Source organism: Labrus bergylta, chromosome 1 (assembly GCF_963930695.1).
Source record: "Labrus bergylta chromosome 1, fLabBer1.1, whole genome shotgun sequence".
NCBI classification, from domain to species: Eukaryota; Metazoa; Chordata; class Actinopteri; order Labriformes; family Labridae; genus Labrus; species Labrus bergylta.
In genome coordinates, this window is record NC_089195.1 from 5,540,253 (window position 1) to 5,564,239 (window position 23,987).

The 23,987-nt window shown below is 40.5% G+C and overlaps 2 protein-coding genes across 2 annotated transcripts in view; both read right to left on the bottom strand.

Annotated features, from left to right (window-relative positions):
• The window catches only part of LOC136177166 (SLAM family member 5-like), a 43,072-nt gene extending 30,200 nt beyond the window's left edge, over positions 1–12,872 (bottom strand). Inside the window, exons 1-3 of the mRNA XM_065948571.1 lie at positions 12,500–12,872; positions 9,250–9,549; positions 8,206–8,502 (exon numbers count right to left, since the gene is read on the bottom strand). Of these exons, the coding sequence (XP_065804643.1) occupies positions 8,206–8,502; positions 9,250–9,549; positions 12,500–12,536 (634 nt within the window). The 5' untranslated portion in view covers positions 12,537–12,872. The remainder of the gene's footprint in view (positions 1–8,205; positions 8,503–9,249; positions 9,550–12,499) is intronic.
• Positions 4,026–23,987, bottom strand: part of LOC136177184 (signaling lymphocytic activation molecule-like) — a 38,977-nt gene continuing 19,015 nt past the window's right edge. Inside the window, exons 5-6 of the mRNA XM_065948705.1 lie at positions 5,834–5,895; positions 4,026–4,724 (exon numbers count right to left, since the gene is read on the bottom strand). Coding sequence (XP_065804777.1) covers positions 4,581–4,724; positions 5,834–5,895 — 206 coding nt within the window. The 3' untranslated portion in view covers positions 4,026–4,580. The remainder of the gene's footprint in view (positions 4,725–5,833; positions 5,896–23,987) is intronic.

A 23,987-nucleotide genomic window follows, 5' to 3' on the forward strand; every position in this document is an offset into this window, starting at 1 on the left:
TTTGTCAGTCCAACGTCATTGTCAGTGTGAGATCACTGATCTAAGTCCATTGGCTCATTGTGGCAAGCCCTGCAGCTCATGTTGAAATTTCCGAGACGCGTGCTGAGCAACTGACCAATAACGACAGAGCGGATCGGCAGACCAATCAGAGCAGACTTGGCCCACGCGGGGTCTAACAGTGGGGGCTCAGCAGAGCGTAGCTGACGGACTCAGAGCGGAGAGGGAGCAAGGAGGAGCAGTACATGAAAACAAACACTTTTTTCGGACTTTAGCTATTGTGAACGTACAAAAGTAGGTACATAGATTAAATATACGAACCCCAAAAAGGGCAGAATATGGGCTCTTTAAGGTAATAAAAGGGTATGGACAGGTGATAAGGGTAGACAGGGATGGACTGGGTCTGTAGGACAAGAAGAACACAAAAAAAGGTTATTTCATCCACAGCAAAATTTCCAGGATTTCTCAAATTATAAAATCCTGAGCTGTAACGTCATTGGGAAGATAACTGTGACATGTAATGAAAACAACTTCCTAAAGGACCTGTATTCAGTCACATTTAGCATGTAAACTACATGAATGTTACCAAAATAGGGAATGAACTACTAAACTGGTCAACAAGATCAAATCAAAGCCACATCTCAAATAGAAGCCAGTGAAAATACAGCTCCCACTGGCTGTCATGTTAGGAGCATGCCAACTAAGCTATGCTGATTTAAACCAAAGTCTATTATGTAGTAGCCTAACGTTGGGATATATAGAAGCCGTAGGTTACTAATCTGGAGAAAAATGTCAGAATCATCGATGTAATTTACTGACATTACCAGTTATTCAATAGTCCTCCCATACTGACCATAGACAAAATACCTCCCCAGTCTTCATGTTAGAGGGAGGCCTGACAAAAGTTAGGATTTATTAAATGGCCCTTTGTATACAAAAGCTAAAAAAAGCTAAAACAGAAATGGGCTGACAGGTGTTACGGTGCAAAGAGTGACCGCGTTAACTGGAGACTTTCAGCCGAACGCGTCTGTTGGTGTCCTGCTCACAATGGACGCTGAAACAGATAGAGCCTCTTTTGTTAAATCATTCATTTACAGACGTATCTAAAGAGTGCATTTTGAGGCATTTGCGTGGACACCTTTTGTATTGATCAGCTGCGGTTACCGCGAAGAGCACGGCCGCATTAGGCTGTAAGCCATCAGATGACATGGTCACTGGTCAAACCGTAACACCGCCAGTTAACACGATCACTGTTTACACAGAAACAGGTCCAAATACTGATCTATCTAGTACTGGGGGATATACTGCCCAAGTTTATCAGGTTTAATTTGAGAAAACGTTAATGTAGAGATAGTCTTTAAACTAGCTGGGCAGCTAAATGCTATTGCTAAATGCATTTTCATTACGTTACTATTTCAATTTCCTCTCAAAATTAATAATCTTGGCTCTCTACCACCAAACGACATGTATTTAGCATGAAAAACAGTCATAGGCAACCTCAAATATTTCAAACTTGGGTAAATAATAAGTTAAGAATAAATATTAATCCCGGGTAATAACTCTTACCCGACAGGAAGGAGGTTTGGAACACACTGAAACGCTTCTCTTTTGTCCGCAATGGATGTTGGCATTGAGTAAATTATCGCCCCCTGCAGGCGTGTACATTTGATGCTGAAGACAGGCAATGCGTGACACTGACACGCATCCTCTAGTGGACCAACGTGTCTATTACACGCTTTGGCATGATACCGGGTTGCTTCAGCACCTGTCATGCTAACCCTATTAATAAATAACTGACATATAGTGAGCAGATGGCACCAACAGTATTTTTTTGTCTTGTCACACCTCACATGCAAAGTTATCTTACAATACAATACAAACTACAAAACTCTCTGGATGATAAAGGGTTTCAGTACAATTCTTATATTTCGAAACACTGGTCCTTCTTTTTCATTTTACACATTAATAGGTGTAAATGATTTAAAGGTACCATCCAGTAGATTTGTTAAGCTAGCAGCTGCAAAAATGACTGCAACAAAATCCTGGGGGGCAAATGTGCCTGTCAAGAATAAAGTCCACTCAAAGTGATTGTTTTTTGTCACAAACAGGCTCAGATTGTTATTCTTGTGTCCTTAATGAGACAGACCATTGATTGAAGGCATTTTTTTTTTACAGCAGATACAGCATTAGGTCCATTGTTTTCTTCACCCCACACTAAACTCCACTGAGACTAATCATTTCATTATTCGTTTATTTAACACTGCTTCATGTGTAAAATACAAAGTTGCCATGCATACAGGTGTCTAGCTTTGGTTAATTTGCAAATCCTGTCCCTGGCTAAGATTTTAGGATTAAAACAGAATCAAATACAGAAATATGATGATGTGATCCTAGACAAATGTTGACATTCTAAAGTCATTACAAATAAGTGACTAAAGTTGACCAAACAGTCAAAGAGGAAACAGTCAATGCTCACACACTTGCTTTAGTTTCAGCCAGTGTTTTACTTCTAAACAAAATGCAGCTCTGCTTTTTGGTGCTCTACAGTTTCCACCCTTTGTAGCCAGTATTCTTATTACTTTGCAGAACACAGAAATGTTGGTCTACCGCATCCTTTACCTGTTACTTTCATTTTCTCTGAAACTTGAAATGGTGCTTTGTCAACGTCGTTGTTTTCCTGTACATCATCCATTCAAGAAACTAGAGCTGGTCCCTCAGCAGGGCAGAAGAGGTTATAGGTGGGTACTGTTTAGTCAACGGGGATTTTGAATGGGTTTGTGGTTAGACACCTGAAATAAGGTCTGTGGTTAACACAAGCTGAAGAGATGTTGGCATTTTGTTAGACCACATAAACTATGCTAGGTAATACCCCCACTTGTGAATTTTGAATTTTTTACGCGTCTTTAAAAAGGCGGTTGCTATCAAGTGGCTAAATGTGACTACAGTGGTTGTCGGGGACATTAAACATCATCACGCCGGACACAAACGGCGGGAACTCTCTCACTAGTCTGAGATGTCTCCTGTAGGATTAATCTTTGGGTTAAGGCCGATATTAGGTTAATAAATACATTTATTAAGCTACGCGGATTAGTTTATCGGACATCGTCTGAAACATAACGGTAATGACGTCACAATCATCCGACCGTGGTGTAGTTTGCTTGTAGCATAACGTTAGCCTTTTACTTCTTTCAGCTGCATTAACGTTTCAAACATCATAAAAATGGTGTTCATTTGTGAAGATTATCCTGCTGAAAAAAACGCCTACGCTTCAGAAACGTGCATTTGCCACAGAGCCATGGCGATGCTACTTCCGGGTTGGCCTACAAAAATACGTCATTTGGTTTGTTCTCTATAAGGCTTCATGGTTTTGATAACAAAGCTCTTATGGATTCTCTTAAACTGAGAGATCGTTGTTAGAACGGGAGCTGATAAATGTACACCTGTTAGTTCAGCTGAAACTAGTTACCACAAAAAATATTCACACATAATAATCCTTTAGGCTCTGTAACTGGCAAACTCAATTTGAGTGTCAGTGTCATGCAAAGTTCAACAGGCTGTGTAGTCCTCTAGGGGGTAGTGTCCACACAGAGTCCCTCAAAGTTTAGTTTCAACACCATGAAGCAGATCATTCACAGTGTTGTCTGGAGGCCTGTACTTTGAGGAGAGTTCAACATAGCCATGTTATGTTTTGGTTATCTCGCTTCACTATAACCCTAACGAAGGAGAGTACGCTAAACGTTCCCACAAAGCTTGTTTTCAACACGATCAGACAACCCAGAGTTTCTATGAGCACATCTCAAACAGCTTATGACCAATCACAAACATGGAAATACTGTCGTATTTTTACAAACTCAGAGCAAACTTTGATACTAGAATATATTCATTTAAACACATAGTGCAGAAAAGTCAACACAGCTGTATTTCCCAAATGAAGTTAGAAGGAGTGATATTCTGTCCTCAATGTGTTGTGTGTGTTTGCACCAATCGACAGATAGCTAACAGACTTTTGGAGAAATCAAGGGCTGGAGTCAAGTCAAATGCTCTTTACTGTTGTCATCATTCTCTTTCGTTTTTAAAAGTAGATGCTATTAAAACAACATTTCATGTTCCACACAAACAAAGGCAGCTACAACGTTTTGGTGTACAAAAATCACATTCCAAAGAATAGGCCAATATTCAAACATAACTTGTAAAAGAGTTACAAAAATATAAGCGGCTCACTGCAGCATAACAAACTGTACTGGTATAAATGCAACAAAGTTCTTCTAATCAGAAAGAAGAGTGTTAATCATTTCTGGCTTATTGATGTACTAATGGTGTTTGATCCTTACTGTGCACCAACAAGAATGTTTCTTCATAAGCCTTGTGGCACTAAAGACACTTTGAGATGTTTGGACGATTTTTTAACACTTTTAATTCAAAGCAATATGAAAACATTGAAATGTTAACGAAAAATAAATTGCAAAAAGAGACAGCATAGAAATCAGAATATTGAGCACATACTGTGTAATTACCTTGAATACAAGTAGCTGCTTGATATTGAAACACTGATAGCGTCTTCTGTTTCTGGATCACTAAGCTGCTCATGCATGTGGGAAGTTTGTTGTTTGGTCATAAACATGATCATCTGTTTCAGGAGGAGACAGGGGATGCTGCACCAGCTTGTAGTACACCGATCTTAAGCCGGGGTGTTCATCGGGTTCTGTTGAGTCTGGTAAATTTCTTCCCTGGAGGCACAAAAACAAAAGAAGTGAGCAAGGGCATGAAGAATTATAAGAAGATACTTTCTGCTGAAGCTCAGATGTCTGACCCGTCTTCAGCTGTTCCAGTTCCAGAGGCTCAATTATAGACTTTTTTTAAGAAGTCAACATAGCAAAAGTCTGATTATTATTTGCTTCAGTTCCTATTGGTATTGAACTATTCTAATTCAATCATAAATAATCTTCATTAAATTTGAGGGGGATGGAGACATTTCTTTTTACTACATTACCCCCCTATAGACTGGTGTGTAACAGTGAGTAGGGTCATTTTGTCACAGACTTTCTATATATCCTAACTTTTTTTTTCGGACCAGTGGAGACGACCCTTGCTGGACCTTTGAAGACTTTAGGTTAAGAAGAATTCTTGCAGAGTCTACACTACAAACTTCAAAATCAGGAAAAACTCTGTGAAGATACTGTATATTACCACCATTCTTTAAGCTGTAACTGTACAAGAGTACATGGATTTCATGAAAAAGAAAACACCAATACTACCAATATTAATAATGCAATTAATGATGTATGTGTGTTCTGTCTTTTTGATGGTCAGACTATCTAAGCGATGCCATTACAATTCCTGGCAGCTCTCTTCTCGTCTTTTCCTGCCACGTACTTAATTCTTTATCTCACAACCTGCATTACCGTTTATATAATCACTGGCCCATTTCCTCTCATCCCCCACCGGTTTGTCTGGTTTGCACACGCCCTATGTTTCCATCATTAGAGCTGAGAGCAGTCTGCTTAACTTCGCCTTCTGAACCACTCAGCCCAACAATCAAACTTTGTGTCCTTACGTGACTCTTTTGAAATGTTTTGCCTGTTTAATATTATGGTATTGGTCATTTCCTGTGTCATTAATGAAATTGAGAAGTTAGCGTGCATGCAGCCAGCATCCACTTAAGAGGATAAAGATAAACACATTAAAGAAATGTCTGACATCACATGCAAAGTGAATTATGCAGATATGATATATTTACTTTGTGGGAGGTTGATTCAAACAGACATGTCAATGCTAACGTTGCTTTGCATCTTACCATTTAACTGTCTTACCACCCAGAGTGTGTGTTTGTACTAACCTGGCTGCATCTGTCTGCGTTTATATGGACATCTGAGTACACCACGTCAGAGTCTCTATTCACTGAACATACAGAGAAACAAACAGTTAGAGATGTGAGGTGACATTTGAATTTATTATAACAAAAACCGCTGAAGATTTGTAACAAATAACGGGAAAAATGTCATTAGAACAAAGAATAAAAGAACAGTTTGCTGATGTTTAAACACAAATCATGTCTTAATACAGACATCTTATCAACATCATCATTTGATCTTTTAGGAGTCAAGAAGAAACACATTCTTTTAGAGTTTTTAAAGAGCTTTACAGAAAAACACTTTGATAAATGAGCAGTCTAATGCTGTGTTCATCTCTTTGGTGAACAGATCCCGACTTTTACAACTATTGCATGCATATTGTTGAGGAAAACTTCCTTGTTGAAATCTGTCATTTCTTCGATTACCCTTTTGAGCTCTGGGAGGAGAAACCATAGACTGTAAAAAGAAACATGCACCCAACTGCTGGCTGGAATCAGTAAGACAGTTGAGCTCAATCAGAGCTCTTATAAACAGCAGGAGAGCTTTAAGCTCATTCTGCTTCAACCAGACATGTTCTCCTTTGCCTGTTAAGTTCGTCTAAAGTGAGTTATTCTTTTAGGTTTATCAGTTTGATGAATTCATTTATTTGAGCTAATTTTTAACCTAATTTTGTGTTTTCATTTATGTCCCCCCCCCCCGTGTTAAAAGATTACATCAACTGTGTTGAGTTTGATAATTTCACTTGTTAATTGGGAAGTTATTTTTGTTAGAATTTCTAGAGACATAGAACTGACTAGTTATGTACCTTGTTGTCTTTGTATAAACAAAAAAATCATCACCTTTGCTTTTGTGTAGAACCTGCTGTCACTACCTTTAATGTTGTTGCCTCACAGACCTTAATTAGTGTCTCTAAGCTTCAGACCTCGTGGTTTATTCTAAAGCTGCATGATGTTTGATTTAACTTCTCCACTTCAGGGAATACTTAAATTCTAAAGTAGTGTTAATATATTTTATCAACATGTTTAACACACATGGCATCAAAAAAAAATTACAAGTGAATCAAAGTTTGTTGGCCACAAAAAACATTTTCGAAACATATTTTTCAAGTCAATCCGCTGTTACTTCCTATGTGCTTATATTTGGAGAACATCCTGTTGGATTCTAGGGAGGCAGGAAACGCCTAGCAGCTGCCTCTGTTTACTTTAAGAAAAGTGTTGGTTGTATGTTTACACAATCATACCTTAAAGTTTAACTGACAGGATCACGTAGAGCCCATGTGAAATATCTATCTTTTGAAACTACACGAGGTATGAGAGCTTTATATGAACAGCTGTTTGCTCTGTTGTGTCCACATCTTTATCTTTTCATCTTTTCATCAGGTTTTTAAGCAGAACTCCAGCTGCCATGTGTTGGTAGAAGGAAAATGTAGAGTCCACTCTCAGCAGCAAAAAGAAAATGTTTTTTATATTACCGTCTCTGTTCACAGTTATTATACCATCATGTCTACTTTTACTTCAGTGTCTTGCGAATACTCCTCAGCTTCATCCTATATGTTCAGGATTATAGGCTGAGAGCCTAACCAGACCAGAAGTGTTATTCAATGTGCCTCAATCCAACCCCTACAAATGCATGTGTCCTCGTAATGAAGGAAATGGTATTGGGTAATTAGCGAAAGAGGAGTGCTGCTGTGAGCAACTTTTTTTAATTTTTTTTTAGCTTATCTATAAATTCAAATTACGTGGTTAAAATTTCTAATTTTTTTCATTCTAGTTTAGCATTTTCAGACAGAAATACAATTCTGTTGGTGTGGACACAGTCTACTGTGTTACTGTCACCTTTTCATCATCGAAAAAGTGTGAAAGACTGAAAACGTTGTATCCTGTTGGCTTCCTATGTGCAGTTCCCCTCAGGTTCTTTTTAACAGGTTCACCTTAAAACGATAGAAGAAATGTTGAAGTCTTCCTCTTATTAAAAGGCGTCCACTTTGTTAGAACATTATTGTCGCCCTGCAGCCAATCAGAATCAAATATACACTCAGATAATGTTATGAGATCTCTAAAATAAAGGATACGTTTTGACAAGGTTACCAAAATATTTCGAAAAATCTGTAAAAATAGATGCATACATTTAATTCCTACATGTTTTTAGACAAAGATAATGAAAACGTATACCTGCCTTGTGTTTGTATGGTTTACTTCTTGTGTTTGAGGACAAACCATCTGATGAACAGGGCAACAAGTATAACAATCACGGCCAACACGATAGGAGTTGTGATCATATCTGTCAACACAAAACATTCATGATAAAAAAGTAGAACAGGTGACAGCTATTATGTGGGAGTTAAAATAAGTCTTACAGCGTCCAGTGTTGGGTTCACTCTTGCTGCCTGAGTTAAGTTCCACACAGATGTTCCTAACATCGACATGAAGAGTCTTATTTTCAGCAGGGTTGGCTGCCACACATCTATAAGATGATGTGACATCATGTCTGTGTACAGTGAGAGGCAGTGAGAGAGCAGAGCTACTCTGGTTGATTATTTCCTCGTCTTTGTACCACAGCAGAGTCATCTCTTCAGTCTTATTCACCAAACACAGAAAGGAGCAGCTCTCTGCGCTCACGTTCACAGCTTCCACTGCAGGAGCTGCTACAGACTCTGGAAAAGAAAGCAATGGAGAGTTAAATAAGAAAATATAATTAACATTTAGACTGAGCACTCTACACTTCAATATACGATCATAGTTATATGACTCAACAGAATAACATATTCTGGGGGATTTAATGCTATAACTTCATTAACTGTAGCCTACAATACAAGATGCTAAGAATCTACATCATTTGAAATGTAAGTCTTTGGTTTTGGCTTTTTAATTAAATGTATTATATTTCTGGTGGATTTTCCTGATTGTGTTCACTTGCCAATGTTCTCACTAAGTTAACAATCATTTTGCTCGAACTCTTCAGGATTTAAGGAGGTTCCTGATCGGAAGATTGTTTACATTTCTTGCCTTGAGCTCACCCGATGGGGGTGGGGGAGTGTTTACACCACCAAGACAGGAGTATCAATTGGCAGGAAGAGCTTCACTTAACAACCACTAATGGGGCTTTCACACTTGAAGAAACCCCCTTGTAGCCTAAATGTTTCCATATGAAGTCAGGTTGAACTGATGTGAGAACGCAGCAGGTAATTCTCAGCAAACTTGACCGCTGTGCTCAGCTTGACGCAGATATGCTTTCTCGCTGTGCAATCCCAAGACAATTTCTGACTATACCCTCTAAAATTCTGATTTAAAGGAGTTTTAAACCCTTCAGTTCACAGTGCTAGCCAACGGGGCTAGGATGCTAATAAATACATTTTACCACCAATAGACTGTTCTACGCTGGAAAAGGAAATGTTACTTACCATATACAGTGAGTTTATGACTTATTATGGAACTACTTCCTTTTTTAGGGTCAATACTATAAACACCAGAGTCATTCCGCTTTAGTCCTCTGATTGTGAAAAGACCAGTTTTGTTGTTCCATAAAAGTCTGTCCTTGTAAGTTTCCTCCAATATATCTATTTTTTTGTCCTTCACTTCAGCAATGTTAGTTCTATCAAATAAAAGAAGTCCATTCTCCAAAGGATCAGGAAAAGTGATGGATCCTCCCTTAATGCCTGACTGGTGACTCTTCAACTTTACATCAGCAGATGAGACGATCACTGTAAAGATATAGAGAGAGGTGCAACAGTTTTAGTGAGTGTATGGAGGGGATCCACTGACTATTACCTTATCAGAGTTCAACAATACCTTTCACAATCTTTAAAAAAATGTTTTAGAAGAGGGAATCCATTTCTTCAGTCATTTCTCCTGAAGGTAAGTAAGGATTCATTCACTTGATTGTGATAGACATCAAGGTGTCCAGTAATTCTGAGTAACGTACACATGGTAATTTGTTCCAATGAAACTCTGTTTCATTGCCACAGTAAGTAGTTTGCTCTGGCAAAATGTATTTGCCTATACACAACAAGTAACCATAGCAACAAGGGAAAAGTCAAATAATCCATTGACAATATTATACATTGTTTTTTAAATCATCTTGTTACGATGATGTGGGAATTTTCTGAAGTAAAGAGAAAATACAATTCAACAACAATTTTAAATTTAAATACTAAACTCTAAAAAGATAATAGCCTAGAGGAAGAGGAAGCAAGAAAGTAAGAAGAAACTCATGATAGAACTTCAGCCTGGTGTTAGGATTTTGAGTTGAAATGTGTTGAGTGTGAAAAAATAGCAATTTTTCAAAAAACCTCTCTGAGTTGCCCTTTTTCCTTATCTTTTTCAGTTTAAGATTTTTTTTCTTAAACCACTGAGAGATTGAGGGGACTTGATTAGACTTCCTGCCTGCATGTAAAGGATGTAAAAGATAAATTGTTTAGAGGTGAATAAGCTACACAACGAGGCACCAAAAGGGCAGATTTGAATTTTTATCATTAATATTTTGGCCATAGTCTCAAAAATAGTTACGCCAGAGGTTTGATAACTTTGACCATGAAGAAGACATGTTATTTAAGTTGCATGGGGATGTTTGAAATCTGTCACACTTTCATTTCAGACAACCTGGCTTTAATAAAGAGAACCCTTTTCAGGACTGTATAGTACCTTAAAGCCCTTTGCCAACCCTCCTCTGTAAATGTCATGCCTCCCTGCATGAACCCCCATGAAGTAGTAGTAGATGAACAGATCTTTGAGATCAGTGACCTCTATCAAGGATTAAGCTCGAGTAGAAACTTCCCAAGGTTGTTTCAGATGCAAGATAGTTAGGAAAGCGGTAAACTGCACAGTTTGAGACCAGAAAATAACAGAACAGTATCTAAAATGGGGGAATAGATGGTTCTTCATTAAATGGTTTATAAGAAGAGGCTGAAATTTGAGGTGGTACCTAAATTTGTACCAGTATTAAAAGGGTGGATGTCGCTTGAAGGTCTAGAGCCAGAGGGGTTGAGCGAGCATAAATTGCAAGACTGTGACTCAAGTCCAAATCATGGATAAATCACGGCCTTTATTTTAAAAAATCTTGATAATGACTTGGGAATAACAAAAATGATGGATAGCTAGTTTACATTTTTAAAATAGTTAAAATCTTTTCTTTTTAAATGTTTGACATGTTATTAACTTTGAATCTTACTATAATACCGTAAGCTTTGTAGCTAACAGCTAAAGTTTTTTATAAGCTTAGTTAATCGTCTATTTTTCTAGTAAGCATTGTCAGAGATAGATGCTGCCCTTCTGATGTATATTATCAGTAATTATTGGACAATGTGGAGGCCAGACTTCTGGTCATTGTAATGAACTGTGGCTTAAGAATCAGGCTGTGTTAACTTGTCACTGTGTAGCTTTATTCTGAACTCACACACTGCACGTAACAACAATGCACTCTATCAGGTACGGTGGCTGAGGAGGATCACACCGTGCAAATTCGCACTTCACAATAGCGCTTCTAGCGCTATAACATTACATTACAGTCACTTCAGCTCATCTCACATTACATGCACATACAAATCACTACTTCAGGCTCCTGCAGGCAGGAAACATGACAAATTTTTTTTACACAAATCACTTTTTTAATAAGAGGACATGGACATGGTTGGTTAGATAGCTAGCCTAGTTCTTAAATATAGTGTCTCATTATATTTAGTGTTTGCCTACCTTGTGCAATATTAGTGATACTTGAATCTTTTAAGCATACTGTAAGCTTTCTGTCTCTTAGCTAGGCCAAAAGTCTCTGATAACTAGAGATACTGTTTTTGAAAAAGCTTAAACTATAGTAAGTAATCTTTGTCCAGTGATGGTGGTCTAAGCTGTACTTTTAGGTGTCAATTATTAAGTGAAAAACGATAGACAGTCTGGATTGTAGAGGACTTGTTGCCTCCACAGCGTCAGTTTTATGGCAAACGTTTTGAACTTCCTTTAATTTATAAAAGGTCTGTTTGGACAGCTTGCCTTGCAACAGACTGTTTGGTGTAAACTGTTTAAATTTACATGATTACAGTTGGATGGAAAACCCCTGATATCACCAATGAAGCCCCGCTTGTTAAGCTTTCCAAACCGAGCAGAGCTGCCAAAACTCTGATCTCCTATACAGCTCACTTACTGTCTTCAGATTCAGACTAAACATGGAGTAGCAGTGGTCGGTTTTTATTTTTAATTTGAGGTTGTCTTTAATCTTTATATCATGTAAGCAGTTTAAATTGTATTTTTTCTGCTCGGGTTTGACGCATGCCTTCATCACAGACACCAGTGTGTGTCGCTCTTCAAGACATGCAATCAGATTTATGATCATGGAAAAGGTGTACCTTAAGGCTCCCTTAGGTCTGTTACTGTTATATATTTTTATTAAGGATCATCCACAAATTTGTTCCAACTGTCAAATTGGACAAAAATAAATAAATAAATAGTAAAAAAATTACAGTGTATTTTACACATGTTGTTGCTCTGCATCACTTCTGTATTACTTTCTTGATGTGTAAAACCGTTTGTAGGTGCATTAGATGAAATAATCCTCTTGTACAAACAGAAATCAGAAAGGTGTTTAGTTGAGTTTCTCATTGTCCAAGACGGGGGTAAACATCATCATCTTAAATACATGCATCACTTACTGTGTTAACTTACATAAAAAGATGAAGATGATCGTCATCTGCAACTCCATTACAGTAACTGTTCCGCCCTCATTAAAGAGTCCCCTTCCTCAACTAGGCAGACAGATAACTCCTTCCACATCCCGTAGTCAATAAATGTTGATTTATTTGTGTGCCACCGTTATTCATTGACAGAATGCAAAATGGAGTAAAACTGTAATAAAGTAAAAAGAAACAATCAGTTATGATACACGATCAATAAACATATCTGTGTAGTATAACATGCTTGTTAATGTCAATCAAATTAACAGTATGTGACTGAAAATATATCTGACCGAAAACTATCACCTAGCGAACAAGGTATACTGCAGAACACAAAAATCATGGTCTAACATAGGCATCTGCGTAAAATGAAAGCATGGTCGTGAAAAGAAACATCTTAATCACACTTTACTCACAGACAATGATTATATGATTCCTTCCTCGTCCAGGATGGATTTAGATCCTTCATAAGGCAAGTGTCCACAACATGCTCTTATCAATGAATGAGAAACCCAAAATGGCCTCCTACAGAGAGCCATGAGGTCCAAAAAACTCAACAACAAATGTAGCACCCCCTAGTGGCTGCAAGGTGACCTACAGCTCCTTACTTAGGCCAGAACACTCCCCGCCTGGTATCTAAAAAGATGCCACCACAACTGTACAATGCACACTAACACAAACCAACTACAATGTCTCTGGGGAGAGGAGTAGAACAGTCTCTGAGACAGGGTGTAGAAAGGTCTTGAATGAACCATCGTTTGCTGTCTTGATTTCGACCTTCCTCACCTTGCCGTCTGCGCTGGGGAATGTCTTGACCACAATACCAAGGGGCCAACAGTTTCGTTTTACCTGCTTGTCTTTGAGTATTACAATGTCTCCAGCTTGAAGATTATGTATTTCCTTTTGCCATTTTCTCCGTTTTTGCAGAGAGGGTAGGTACTCTGTCCTCCAGCGATGCCAAAAGGTGTTGGCCAGACCTTGGACTTGCCTCCACTGCTTGCCATAGAGATTGTCGCCATCAAACTCTCCTTTTGGGGGAGGAAGTGCACTGATCTTTTGAGTCAGGAGTGTTGCCGGTGTCAGGATAAGTGGGTTGTCTGGATCAGTGGATACAGGGACCAAAGGGCGAGCATTCACTATAGCCGATACTTCTGCCATGAATGTAGTCAAGACTTCATAGGTAAGCTTTGACGGGCCAAGTTTTAACAGCATGGAGTCCAGGATGCGTGGTGGATTGAAGACCCATTTACATCCGCTGTCGCTTAAATATTCCTGTGTTTCTTTGTTGGTGACTACTGTTTCTATCTGCAGCTTTTTGCAAGCACCAACAAAATTTCCTCCACAGTCAAATCGTATCTGCTTGGCTGGTCCTCTGATGGAGAAGAACCGTCGCAGAGCATTTATGAAGCTCGAGGAGTCCATAGACTCTATGACTTCAATATGTATGGCTCTTGTGCTCATACATGTAAAAAGCACTGCCCACCATTTGTTGCTGGCCACTCCTCCTCTAGTCCGCCGTGCCACGACCATCCAAGGTCCAAAGACATCCAGACCAACAAAGGAGAAAGGTGGGTTGGTACTGAGTCGGTCAACAGGTAGATCGGACATTTTCTGAGTCTCTACAACCCCTCTAAGTCTTCTGCATGTAACGCAATGATGCAGAATGCTACTGACACGGCGTTTCCCTCCAATAATCCACAGACCAGCAGCTCTTAAGGCACCCTCAGTGATATGACGCCCTTGATGGTGGACCTGTCCATGATAGTGTTGGATTAATAGAGTTGTGATGTGGTTCTGTCCAGGGAGAATCAGAGGACAAATCTCATCTTCACCAAGGCTAGCATTAGAAAGGCGTCCGCCAATCCTGAGAAGGCCAGGACTGTCGATATAAGGACACAGGTTGTACAGTGGGCTTTGTTTTCGAATATCCATTCCTTTCTTAACACATTCCAGTTCTTCTGTAAAAGCGATTTGTTGCAGACTACCAACGATGATGGTCTTCGCTTTGTCCAAATCTTCCTTTGGACAGGGCCCTTCATGAATGTGCCATCCTTTACAGTTGCTGTCTTTCTTGAAGGAACTGGCAACATGCTGAAGCCTTGCAATTGCACGAGTGAGTGATCGCCAGCTGGAGAATCTCTCAAAGCGCTTGATGTCCAGACCATCTGTGGCAGCCTTGGTGGTAAGACATGTAATCTGTGGGCGGATGTCAACATCAGAGCTAGGTTCAACCAAGTCAAAGGACGGAGGGAAAGTTTCCAGTTCAGTTCCTTTCAACAGGAATGCAGGTCCTGACAACCATGTTGTTTGTAGCAGAGTGCCTGCTGCAACCGCCCTTGAGCCATGATCAGCCGGGTTCTGGTTAGTTGGGACATATTTCCATTGCTCTGGACTGGTGGTTCTCCTTATGCGTTGTACTCTGTTATGTACATACACATAAAATCATCTCGTCTCATTGTGGATGTAACCCAAAACCACTCTACTGTCAGAGTAGAATGTAATGGCATTGAATTTGACGTCCAGCTCATCCACCACTGCTTCTGCTATTTCTACTGCTAAAACAGCAGCACACAGCTCAAGCCTTGGGATGGTTAACTCAGGACGTGGAGCCAGTTTGGCCTTGCCAAACACAAAGCCAACCTCTGTCTTCCCCTTTGCATTGGTTGCTCGTAAGTAGGCTACGACAGCGACTGCAGTTATGGAGGCATCACAGAAAACACATAGCTCTTTGCTTTGAGCTTGGCTTAGGGATATGGTGGTGTACTGCCGAGGGATTTTTATCTGTTCGATCTCCTTCAGTGAGTCCCTCCACAGTTTCCAGTCTTGAAATTTATCTTCTGAAAGAGGGGTGTCCCAGTCACATGGTTCTGTAGTCAGCTCCCTCAGTAGAAACCTTCCCTGAATACTGACAGGAGAAGCAAATCCCAGCGGATCGAACAAACTGTTGATGGTCGACAGAACCCCATGTTTTGTGTAGGGCTTCTCTTCCGTCGACACTTGAAAGGTAAACACATCTCCTGCAACATCCCAGCTAACTCCGTGACTTCTTTGCATAGGAGGTGGGTCTGTATTGAGATCCAGGTCTTTCAGCCCCTTCGCCAGATCTTCTTGAGGAAAAGCCTTCATCACATCTACCCTGTTGGAAGATATTTTATGAAGACGAAGATTGGAGAGAGCCAACATTTCTTGAGTGTCTCGAAGAAGGGTGATGGCTTCTTGCTCACTGGGAAGGGACACCAGTCCGTCATCCACATCAAAGTTCCGCTCGACGAACTGTCTTGCCCGCGCTCCGTATTCTCTCTCTCTATGGCAGCTCTTCTGAGCCCGTATGTGGCAACTGATGGAGATGGGCTGTTACCGAAGATGTGAACCCGCATTCTGTACTCCACTACCTCACCATCCAGGTCGTTGTTGCGGTACCAGAGGAAGCGAAGAAAGTTGCGATGATCCTGACAAACCACAAAGCAATGAAACATCTGCTCTATGTCAGTCGTGACGGCGACCTGCTCCTTCCTGAATCGCAGTAATACCCCAAGCAGACTGTTGTTCATGTTAGGGCCAGTGAGGAGGACATCATTAAGGGACATGCCACAATGTTGGGCACTGGAGTCAAATACCACCCTTATTTGACCAGGTTTCTGTGGATGGTATATTCCAAAGTGAGGTAGGTACCAGCACTCTTCTTCTGGTTGTAAGGGTGGAGCAACTTCTGCGTGTCCGTTCTTAAAGATCTTATTCATGAATTGAATTTAATGTTCCTTCCTCTCTGTATGTTTCCTCAATGTGCGGGTCAGTGAAGTGAGGCGATTCCTTGCCTGTTCGCGATTGTTAGGAAGGCGTTGTCGTGGACTCCGAAAAGGAAGTGGAGTGACCCAGCTCTTGGATTCATCCTGATGGCATTCACTATCCATAATTCTCAGAAAGGCAAGATCCTCCATAGAAGGCGCAGTCTTGTCATCATCCTTTGTGGAGCAGAATACAGACTCTCCCACAACACCCATTAAGTTTGTCAGAGGGGCCCCATTTTCTTCCTGGGTGATAAAGGAATTCTCAGACTGGTGGTTGTGACTGAACCCCTCCTTGACTCTGATTTTGTTTGGGCAAGGACTCATCAGGCTTGGGCGTCCATTCTCAAGAATATTTGTTCTGAAGGTGTCCACAGATGAAGGTTTGTGCGCACCATCAAGGCAGACCTCTCCTACTATCACCCAACCAAGAGCTAACCGTTGTGCAAAGGGAGCTAAGAGAGGCCCATTTCGTTGTTCGTGAACCTTGTGCACCTGAATTATATCCCTTCCTAAGAGAAGCAAAATATTGGCCTTGGGGTCAAGAGGGGGTATCTCAGTAGCTAGGGACTTCAGGTGAGAATGGTACCTAGCAGCTCCTGGAGTGGGGATTTCAGCCCTATTATCAGGTAGCTGGTCACACTCGATGAGTGTGGGGAGGGTAAGACTGGTCCTTTCATCTGCAGATTCTACAATGAAACCCCTTGCTCTCCGGCCTGCAGTCTCTGACACACCTGCACACGTTCTGAGTGTGTAAGGGGAGGTGTCATCAACTATGTCAAACATCTTAAAAAAGGCTGATCTGGCCAAAGACCTGTTGCTTTGGTCGTCTAGAATGGCATATACCTTGGTTTTCCTCTCTGGTTGACCCTTTGGGTATACGTAAACTAGGCAGATTTTGGAACAAGACTTCCCTATTGTGCTGCCTCCACAGACCTCTGTGCAGGTTGACGTAGTGATTAGAGAAGAGTGAGCTTCCTCTGCCTCCCCGCCATGCTGTTCAGAGGGGTTAAGCTGTGGTTTAGTTGACCAGGGTGCTGGGCCGGCGTGAAGAGCTGCAATGTGCTTCTCACTGCTGCACTCAGAACACTGTATAACTGCTTTGCAGTCCCTTGCTTGGTGCGAAATTGAGGAACAGCAACGAAAACATATCCCGTTTTCTCTAAGGAAGGTTTTTCGTTCCTCCAGGGACTTCACTCTGAAGACTCTGCACCTCTGCAGGGGGTGGGGCTTCTTATGAATAGGACATTCCTTCTTAAGGTTGTCTAATCCGTTGGCTTCAGCTTTCTCTTGAGTATTCTTCACTTCTGTTCTGTGTACAACTACAGGTGTTCTTAAAGATTTCAGAGGGAATCTCTCTCCCTGGAATCTCTCTCCCTTATGTGGTGGGATGCTTGAGTTTGCGGTGACGAAACTTGGGTCGTTCCTCATCCTAGCCTCTTCACGAATGAAGCTAGAGAAGACGGAAAACGGTGGGAAGGTTATGTGGTTTTGTTGTTTGTACCTTGTCCCATGTACCATCCATTTTTCCTGAAGGCTGAATGGTAGTTTCTCCACGATACGGTGAATGCCACGTGCTGTATCTAGGTAGGACAGTGCTGGTAAGTAACCCTCCTCTTTGGCTGCTTCCACTTCAAGGAGCAGGTCACCTAACTCTCTCAGGTGTTGTGAGTCTCTTTGAGAGACCTTGGGAAAATATTCAAGCTTGTTAAAGAGCGCAGTCTCCATTGCCTCCGCAGATCCATAACACTCCTCTAACCTCTCCCAGACCATACTAAGGGCTGCAGCAGGGTGTCTGATGTGAACTGACCTCACCCTCCTCACATGTTCAGCAGACTCCGGTCCAAGCCACTTAACAAGCAGGTCTAGTTCTTCACTCGGTTTCAAGTCCAGATCTTCTATTGCATTGGCGAATGTGGACTTCCATGCCCAATAATTCTCCGGTCTATCGTTGAATTTCGTGAGTCCGGCTGTAAGAAGGTCACGGCGAGCTAAAAACTTAGCTAGATCTGTCACATTGGAACGTGGCTCAGCAGGCTCATTAGCTGCTCCTGTGCGTAGCTGGTCGTTATCTTCTGTATTGTCTCTGGGTGGCCATGAGCTTTTAACCACTAATCCAGCCAATGGCGTGCTCCCTTCACCTTCCCTTTTAGGCTCGAAACTAACTTGTGGACATCTCTTTGTAGAGGTTGCTTTGATAGGAGATGGGGCGTATAGAGATGAGTTCTGCCCCACATGTTGGTTATACATAGGTATGTGATGTGAGGGAAAGTCACTATGTTGCTTGTGATTAGCCTCTTCTGGGCGAGCCAAGTCAACTTCAGCATTAGAATGTGGACTGTATTGGGGTGCTAATAGCTGATTAGCGTTCATGAAGGCATACTGGTGTTCAACGTACCTTTCAGTCCTCTCAGCTGATCGATATGAAAGGCCTTTATCAGTGTGATAAATTTGAGACAGCTCCTCTATTTCTGGCATTTCCACAGCAGCTTCGAATATTGTAGCTATTTATAGTTGTAGTTATTCATTGACAGAATGCAAAATGGAGTGAAAATATATCTGACCGAAAACTATCACCTAGCAAACAAGGAATACTGCAGAACACAAAAATCATGGTCTAACATAGCCATCTGCGTAAAATGAAAGCATGGTCGTGAAAAGAAACATCTTAATCACACTTTACTCACAGACAATGATTATACGATTCCTTCCTAGTCCAGGATGGATTTAGATCCTTCATAAGGCACGTGTCCACAACATGCTCTTATCAATGAATGAGAAACCCAAAATGGCCTCCTACAGAGAGCCATGAGGTCCAAAAAACTCAACAACAAATGTAGCACCCCCTAGTGGCTGCAAGGTGACCTACAGCTCCTTACTTAGGCCAGAACAGTAACATGAAGACATACATCCTGTGATCAGTAAAAGCTGCTTTTATCTGACACACAAAGTCCCTCGGTCCTCCGGTTCCAGATTACCTGGACAAACAGGGAAGTTGCTTAACACAATATTAGTGAACAATAGTCGATTGAGAGCGGGAGAGAGCAAAGAGGAGCAAGTGAGAAGAGAGAGAGATTGAGAGTGTAAGAGAGAGAGGGACAGAGGGAGGGGCAATTAAAGAGACAGGGAATTCTAATTTCATGTTACAGCTTTATATTACATTAAAACTTATGCAATATATAAACAAGAACAAATAGATTTTTTTCATTTCATTTTATTTGCTAATTCAACACTCTATTGTTAAGTTTTTTCTTGTTTTTGCACCCGCTGATGACAAAGTAGTTTATCTACACTTTTATTGTCCGTTAGACAAATAAGTACATCAGTCTTAAACTGGGACTGTTTGAAAATGTATCAAAAACGCCTCACAGTGGAATTAATGAAATATGCTAAGACCGGCCAGTGATGAATACAACATTAATATGAGCTAATATGCCATTTACAGATAAATATATTTATGATTTTTCCTTTTGCAATCATACAAGAAAGACAACTTGCATATAGCACTATTAAGGAATACAACACTCTTTAAACACTGCAGCAGGTTTTCTGTGCCTGTGGTTCCCTGTGACTGAAACCACATACATCTTTCTGTCACACTACTTCAGAATAAATGCTTATATACAAGAGATGCTGTCCAGATACAAACAGAGGAGACATCTAGTCAACCACAGCATGACACAAAAAAACATGTATAGCTCACTTTCAATTCTAAAACCGACCACAGAGAAGACTTCTTCTTTGTTTCTCACACTACATGCAGGCATATATAGATATATGTTTTAACATTTTGTTCCACTTGTGGGCTGTTAGTATTGAGAGGAGATGCCACAGACTATAGTTAGACTTATTGTGACAGGTGGTTTTTTGTTCCCACTTGCAGCACACAGGGGAACAGATAGCGATAGTAATATTTTTAATGTTAAATTGCAAGTTCAGGATTAATCAGGTAAAGAAAAGAGCATTATATTTCAATGTTAGGGCTTGTAGCCTGATCAGTCCAATGCAACAAATCACAGAAAAAAAACAGTATTGTGGAGGAGCGTTAAGGAGACTATAATTACAAGTTTATACAGAAAAAATATGAAAGCAGAAGCTTTGTGGGAAGCATGCAGTTGTTTCCTTTCTTTATCACTGGGCCCTGCTTAACAAACTTTTTTTTTAGTTTGTGCTGACAGTGACACAAAGACTCACAGTATGGAGCAAAAGCAGACTCAGAGGGAATGTTATAACTCAGTCCTTTAATCCAGGCAGGGTTCGTTACATGCAATAGTAAACAAAATGCAGAGGGCTAGGCAAGGCAAGGTCAAAACGGCAGCGATGGTCATACACGAGAATCAAGAATAATATAATGCTGGGAGGAGGGTACACTGAGAACGCAACAAACTGGCAACAGGAGGGAGAACACACAGGGATTAAATACACAGACAATCAGGGACCAACAAGACACAGGTGAGGGTAATCAGGGCGGAGCTGACACACAAGACGGGGACAAGAGGGGCAGGATCTGAAAGACAGAGACAAGAGTGAATAACAAAACACAACAAAACCCAGGAAATAATATTAAAAATTGCAAAACACAAAACAAAACCTAATGCAGACTGAAACCCTTGTCAGACAGGTTATACAAAAAAACACAACTCAGGCTTGTTTGTTAAAGTTTGATTCCCTTTTTTACTGTGAAGGTAACTATCTAACTTAAAGCATGTTTCTCGTTTAATGGTATTATAAAAAGAACTCAATGACAAGCCTTTACAAAGTCATTAACTAGAAATATTGAAATGTACTACCAACAGTTTGTGCTTATGAAAAAGTAATAAAAATGCATTGCCAAGATGTAGGCCATATCGACCATTATGAGCCTAAATCAAATACTGATCATTAAAAAACAGGAAATGGGAAAATGTATTCGATTTAAATTCATAGTTCTGATTGGCTTGGACCTGTTTACTCAAATGTTCTACCTTTTTGAAGATAAACTTTATACCAGTTTGCTGTGATGCTGAACCTGTCCTGTCTTACAAAATTCAAAGTCAGGTATAGAGCCCTTCACTCTACATATGGGTTGTATCACATTTATGTTTACTTGTCGTGCAGCTGGGATTTTTTAGAAACAGGATGTAATCGGACCTAGATAAGATAGATAAGAATGATAAGGGGGATTTCCAACAAAAATAGAGGTTTGAGTTTCCCTCAAAGCTGTGAAGGTTTAACAAAGTAGATTATAGGTTAAGTGATCTCGTTCTGAGTGCATGTGTGTAATTTCTCTTTCAGGAACCATCTGTTACAGTTAGTACCCTCGTCCCCACTGCTGATGGAAAGATTGCTATATCATCCATTGTTGCTCAAACAAATATATAAAACATATAAATATGCTTGATAACAACTGTAGGATTTTTAGGGCAAATAAAACACCAACAATTGTACTTAAAGAGATAGTTTGTGAAACATACTAATGGCATTTAAGCTGGAAGATCAGGTGGGTGGTTTGGCATTGGCAGGTCTTTGCTTGTTGAATGACTAGTTGTGACAGTTCAATCAGGAGAGACTTGATTGAGAATGAACAATTATTTATTTAACAATAAATGTGCAACAATTTAGATTTGAATGTGCAAAGTCTTTGGGGGATTAGAGTCCATCGTGACCACTTCATGTACTTGGAAGGGTAATGAGGTCGACAGCAGGATAGGATACCCCCCTATGGAGTCTAGACACGGGTGGTGGTGAAGAGGATCGAGGCTATGATGAACCTGGAACTGGACTCTGCTGAGCTGGAATGGAGGTGACTGGGGCGGAGGTGGGTTGCAGCGGTTGCCCTGAAATGACAGAATAACTGTGGAAGAGAGAGAACTGTTTTAGCATTTTGCCGCAGCAGGATGATTGGTTGAGAGAGGTTGTGCCCGAATCTGGTTGGTTAAATACTTAAAGAATAAACACCCATAATGAGCTGATCACCAGAGCAGGTAGACAGAGGAAGTAGTTCAGGTTGAAGTGAAAGGATGAATGAACTTGTGAAAGAATATAACCAGTCTTCCTGTCTGAACTGACGCTGAGCTCCATATGTGGAGGTTCACCTGCATTACCAACATTGGACAGGTAAAACCCTCTTTTTACCTTTTAGACAGGCCAAACAAATGTCTGTCATAAATCCTTGTGTGTGTTCATAGGTTGGGCAAATTTGGGGGTCAGATTGAAATTACACGTCATTAAGTGATGAATGTGAAGCACAAGGTAATTGTGGGTGCTGTAAAACCAAAACACTGCACGTTTAAACCCTGTCAGATTTGGATATACAGGAAAGCTCATTATATTTCTGTTTTTAGTGAAATAACTGATGTAAAATAAGATTAGTCGAGTGTTTAATGCTTTTACACACAGTATGATCTTATGAAAGTAACCTAATATTTTCATCACTTCAGAAGTCTTTCAGAATGTTTTATGAGAGCCACAGAGGAAAGAAGAGATGACTGATGTGATGTCCTTCAGAACAGGTTATGATCTCCCCTGTGGGCAGTGTTTTTGTAAAAATATGGCACAGTACAGATCAAAGGTACAACTGATCTCCTCATATCACAGGAATGCCTGGAGGTAATATAATATGGCACACAAGTTGTACTTCTGAGACTGAGATATCTCAGGGAAGCCTTTTAGAGAAATTCTTTAAATCTGGTACAAAAAAAATCACTTGTGCAACCCACTGCAGCAGGCCTCTAAAGGTTGTGATGCTTGAAGAACAGTTTTCTCTTGCCAAAGTGTTATGGTTCTCTCACAGACCCAATACACATTTATCCTGTCCATCCTCAATGGGCATCTGCAGACTACACCCAACACAGTTAAGGGCTTTTGACACAGTTAACCCCCTGCGACTGATGATGAGGAAGTGACTGTTGGTTAGAGCATCTGCACACATTAGCTGTGTAGCCTCTTTTCTTTAATCGAATGGTGTGCTTGCGTTTTCAAAACACGTTGAACAACCGCTTCCCTTCTTGGGGTTAGGACAGACAATTTATGTTCCTATGACTCATGAACACCTCGCCCGAGTAATACTGCAGGAACTTACATTTTTGTGTACTCACAATCCACGGATTTAGTTTGATAGGCTTCAAACCTGTGGTGCGTCAGTCCCTCGTCAGAATAATATGCAAGGCATGGAGTGTGAGAAACACTGAATGCTGACAGCATGAAAAACAGCGGGCATATGTGGAGTAAACAGCCACTCTCTCTTCCACACCAGTAAGTGGCAAAGACAGTCTTCTCCTAACTCACTTTCTCTCACATTTTCAATTCACACAAATGATCAATTTAAAATGATCAGTGACAATGGGGATGCACAGGTGCTCTTATGCTATCAACCCCCACCTCAAAGGTATATGGTCTTAAAGGCAATTATCCACAAGGTCACCTGACCCAGTGGGTCAGCCCCTGTATATGGAATATGTTTTTAACTAGGAAAACCTCATTGAGATTAAGAATCTCATTGACAGGCAGAAGGATTTATGGTTTATAAAGTGGAACTAATGCTTAATGTTGAAGATGTTAAAGGGATATTTCACTCGTTGAAACATGAATCTGTATTGACATTGAATCATGGATGTAGTAGAAATGTGAAATACATTTTGAAGTTGGTGCCTTCTTGACCAAGAAAAGGCAGAAAGTGTCTTTTTGGCTCATGTGGATGAAAGACAAAAACTCCTA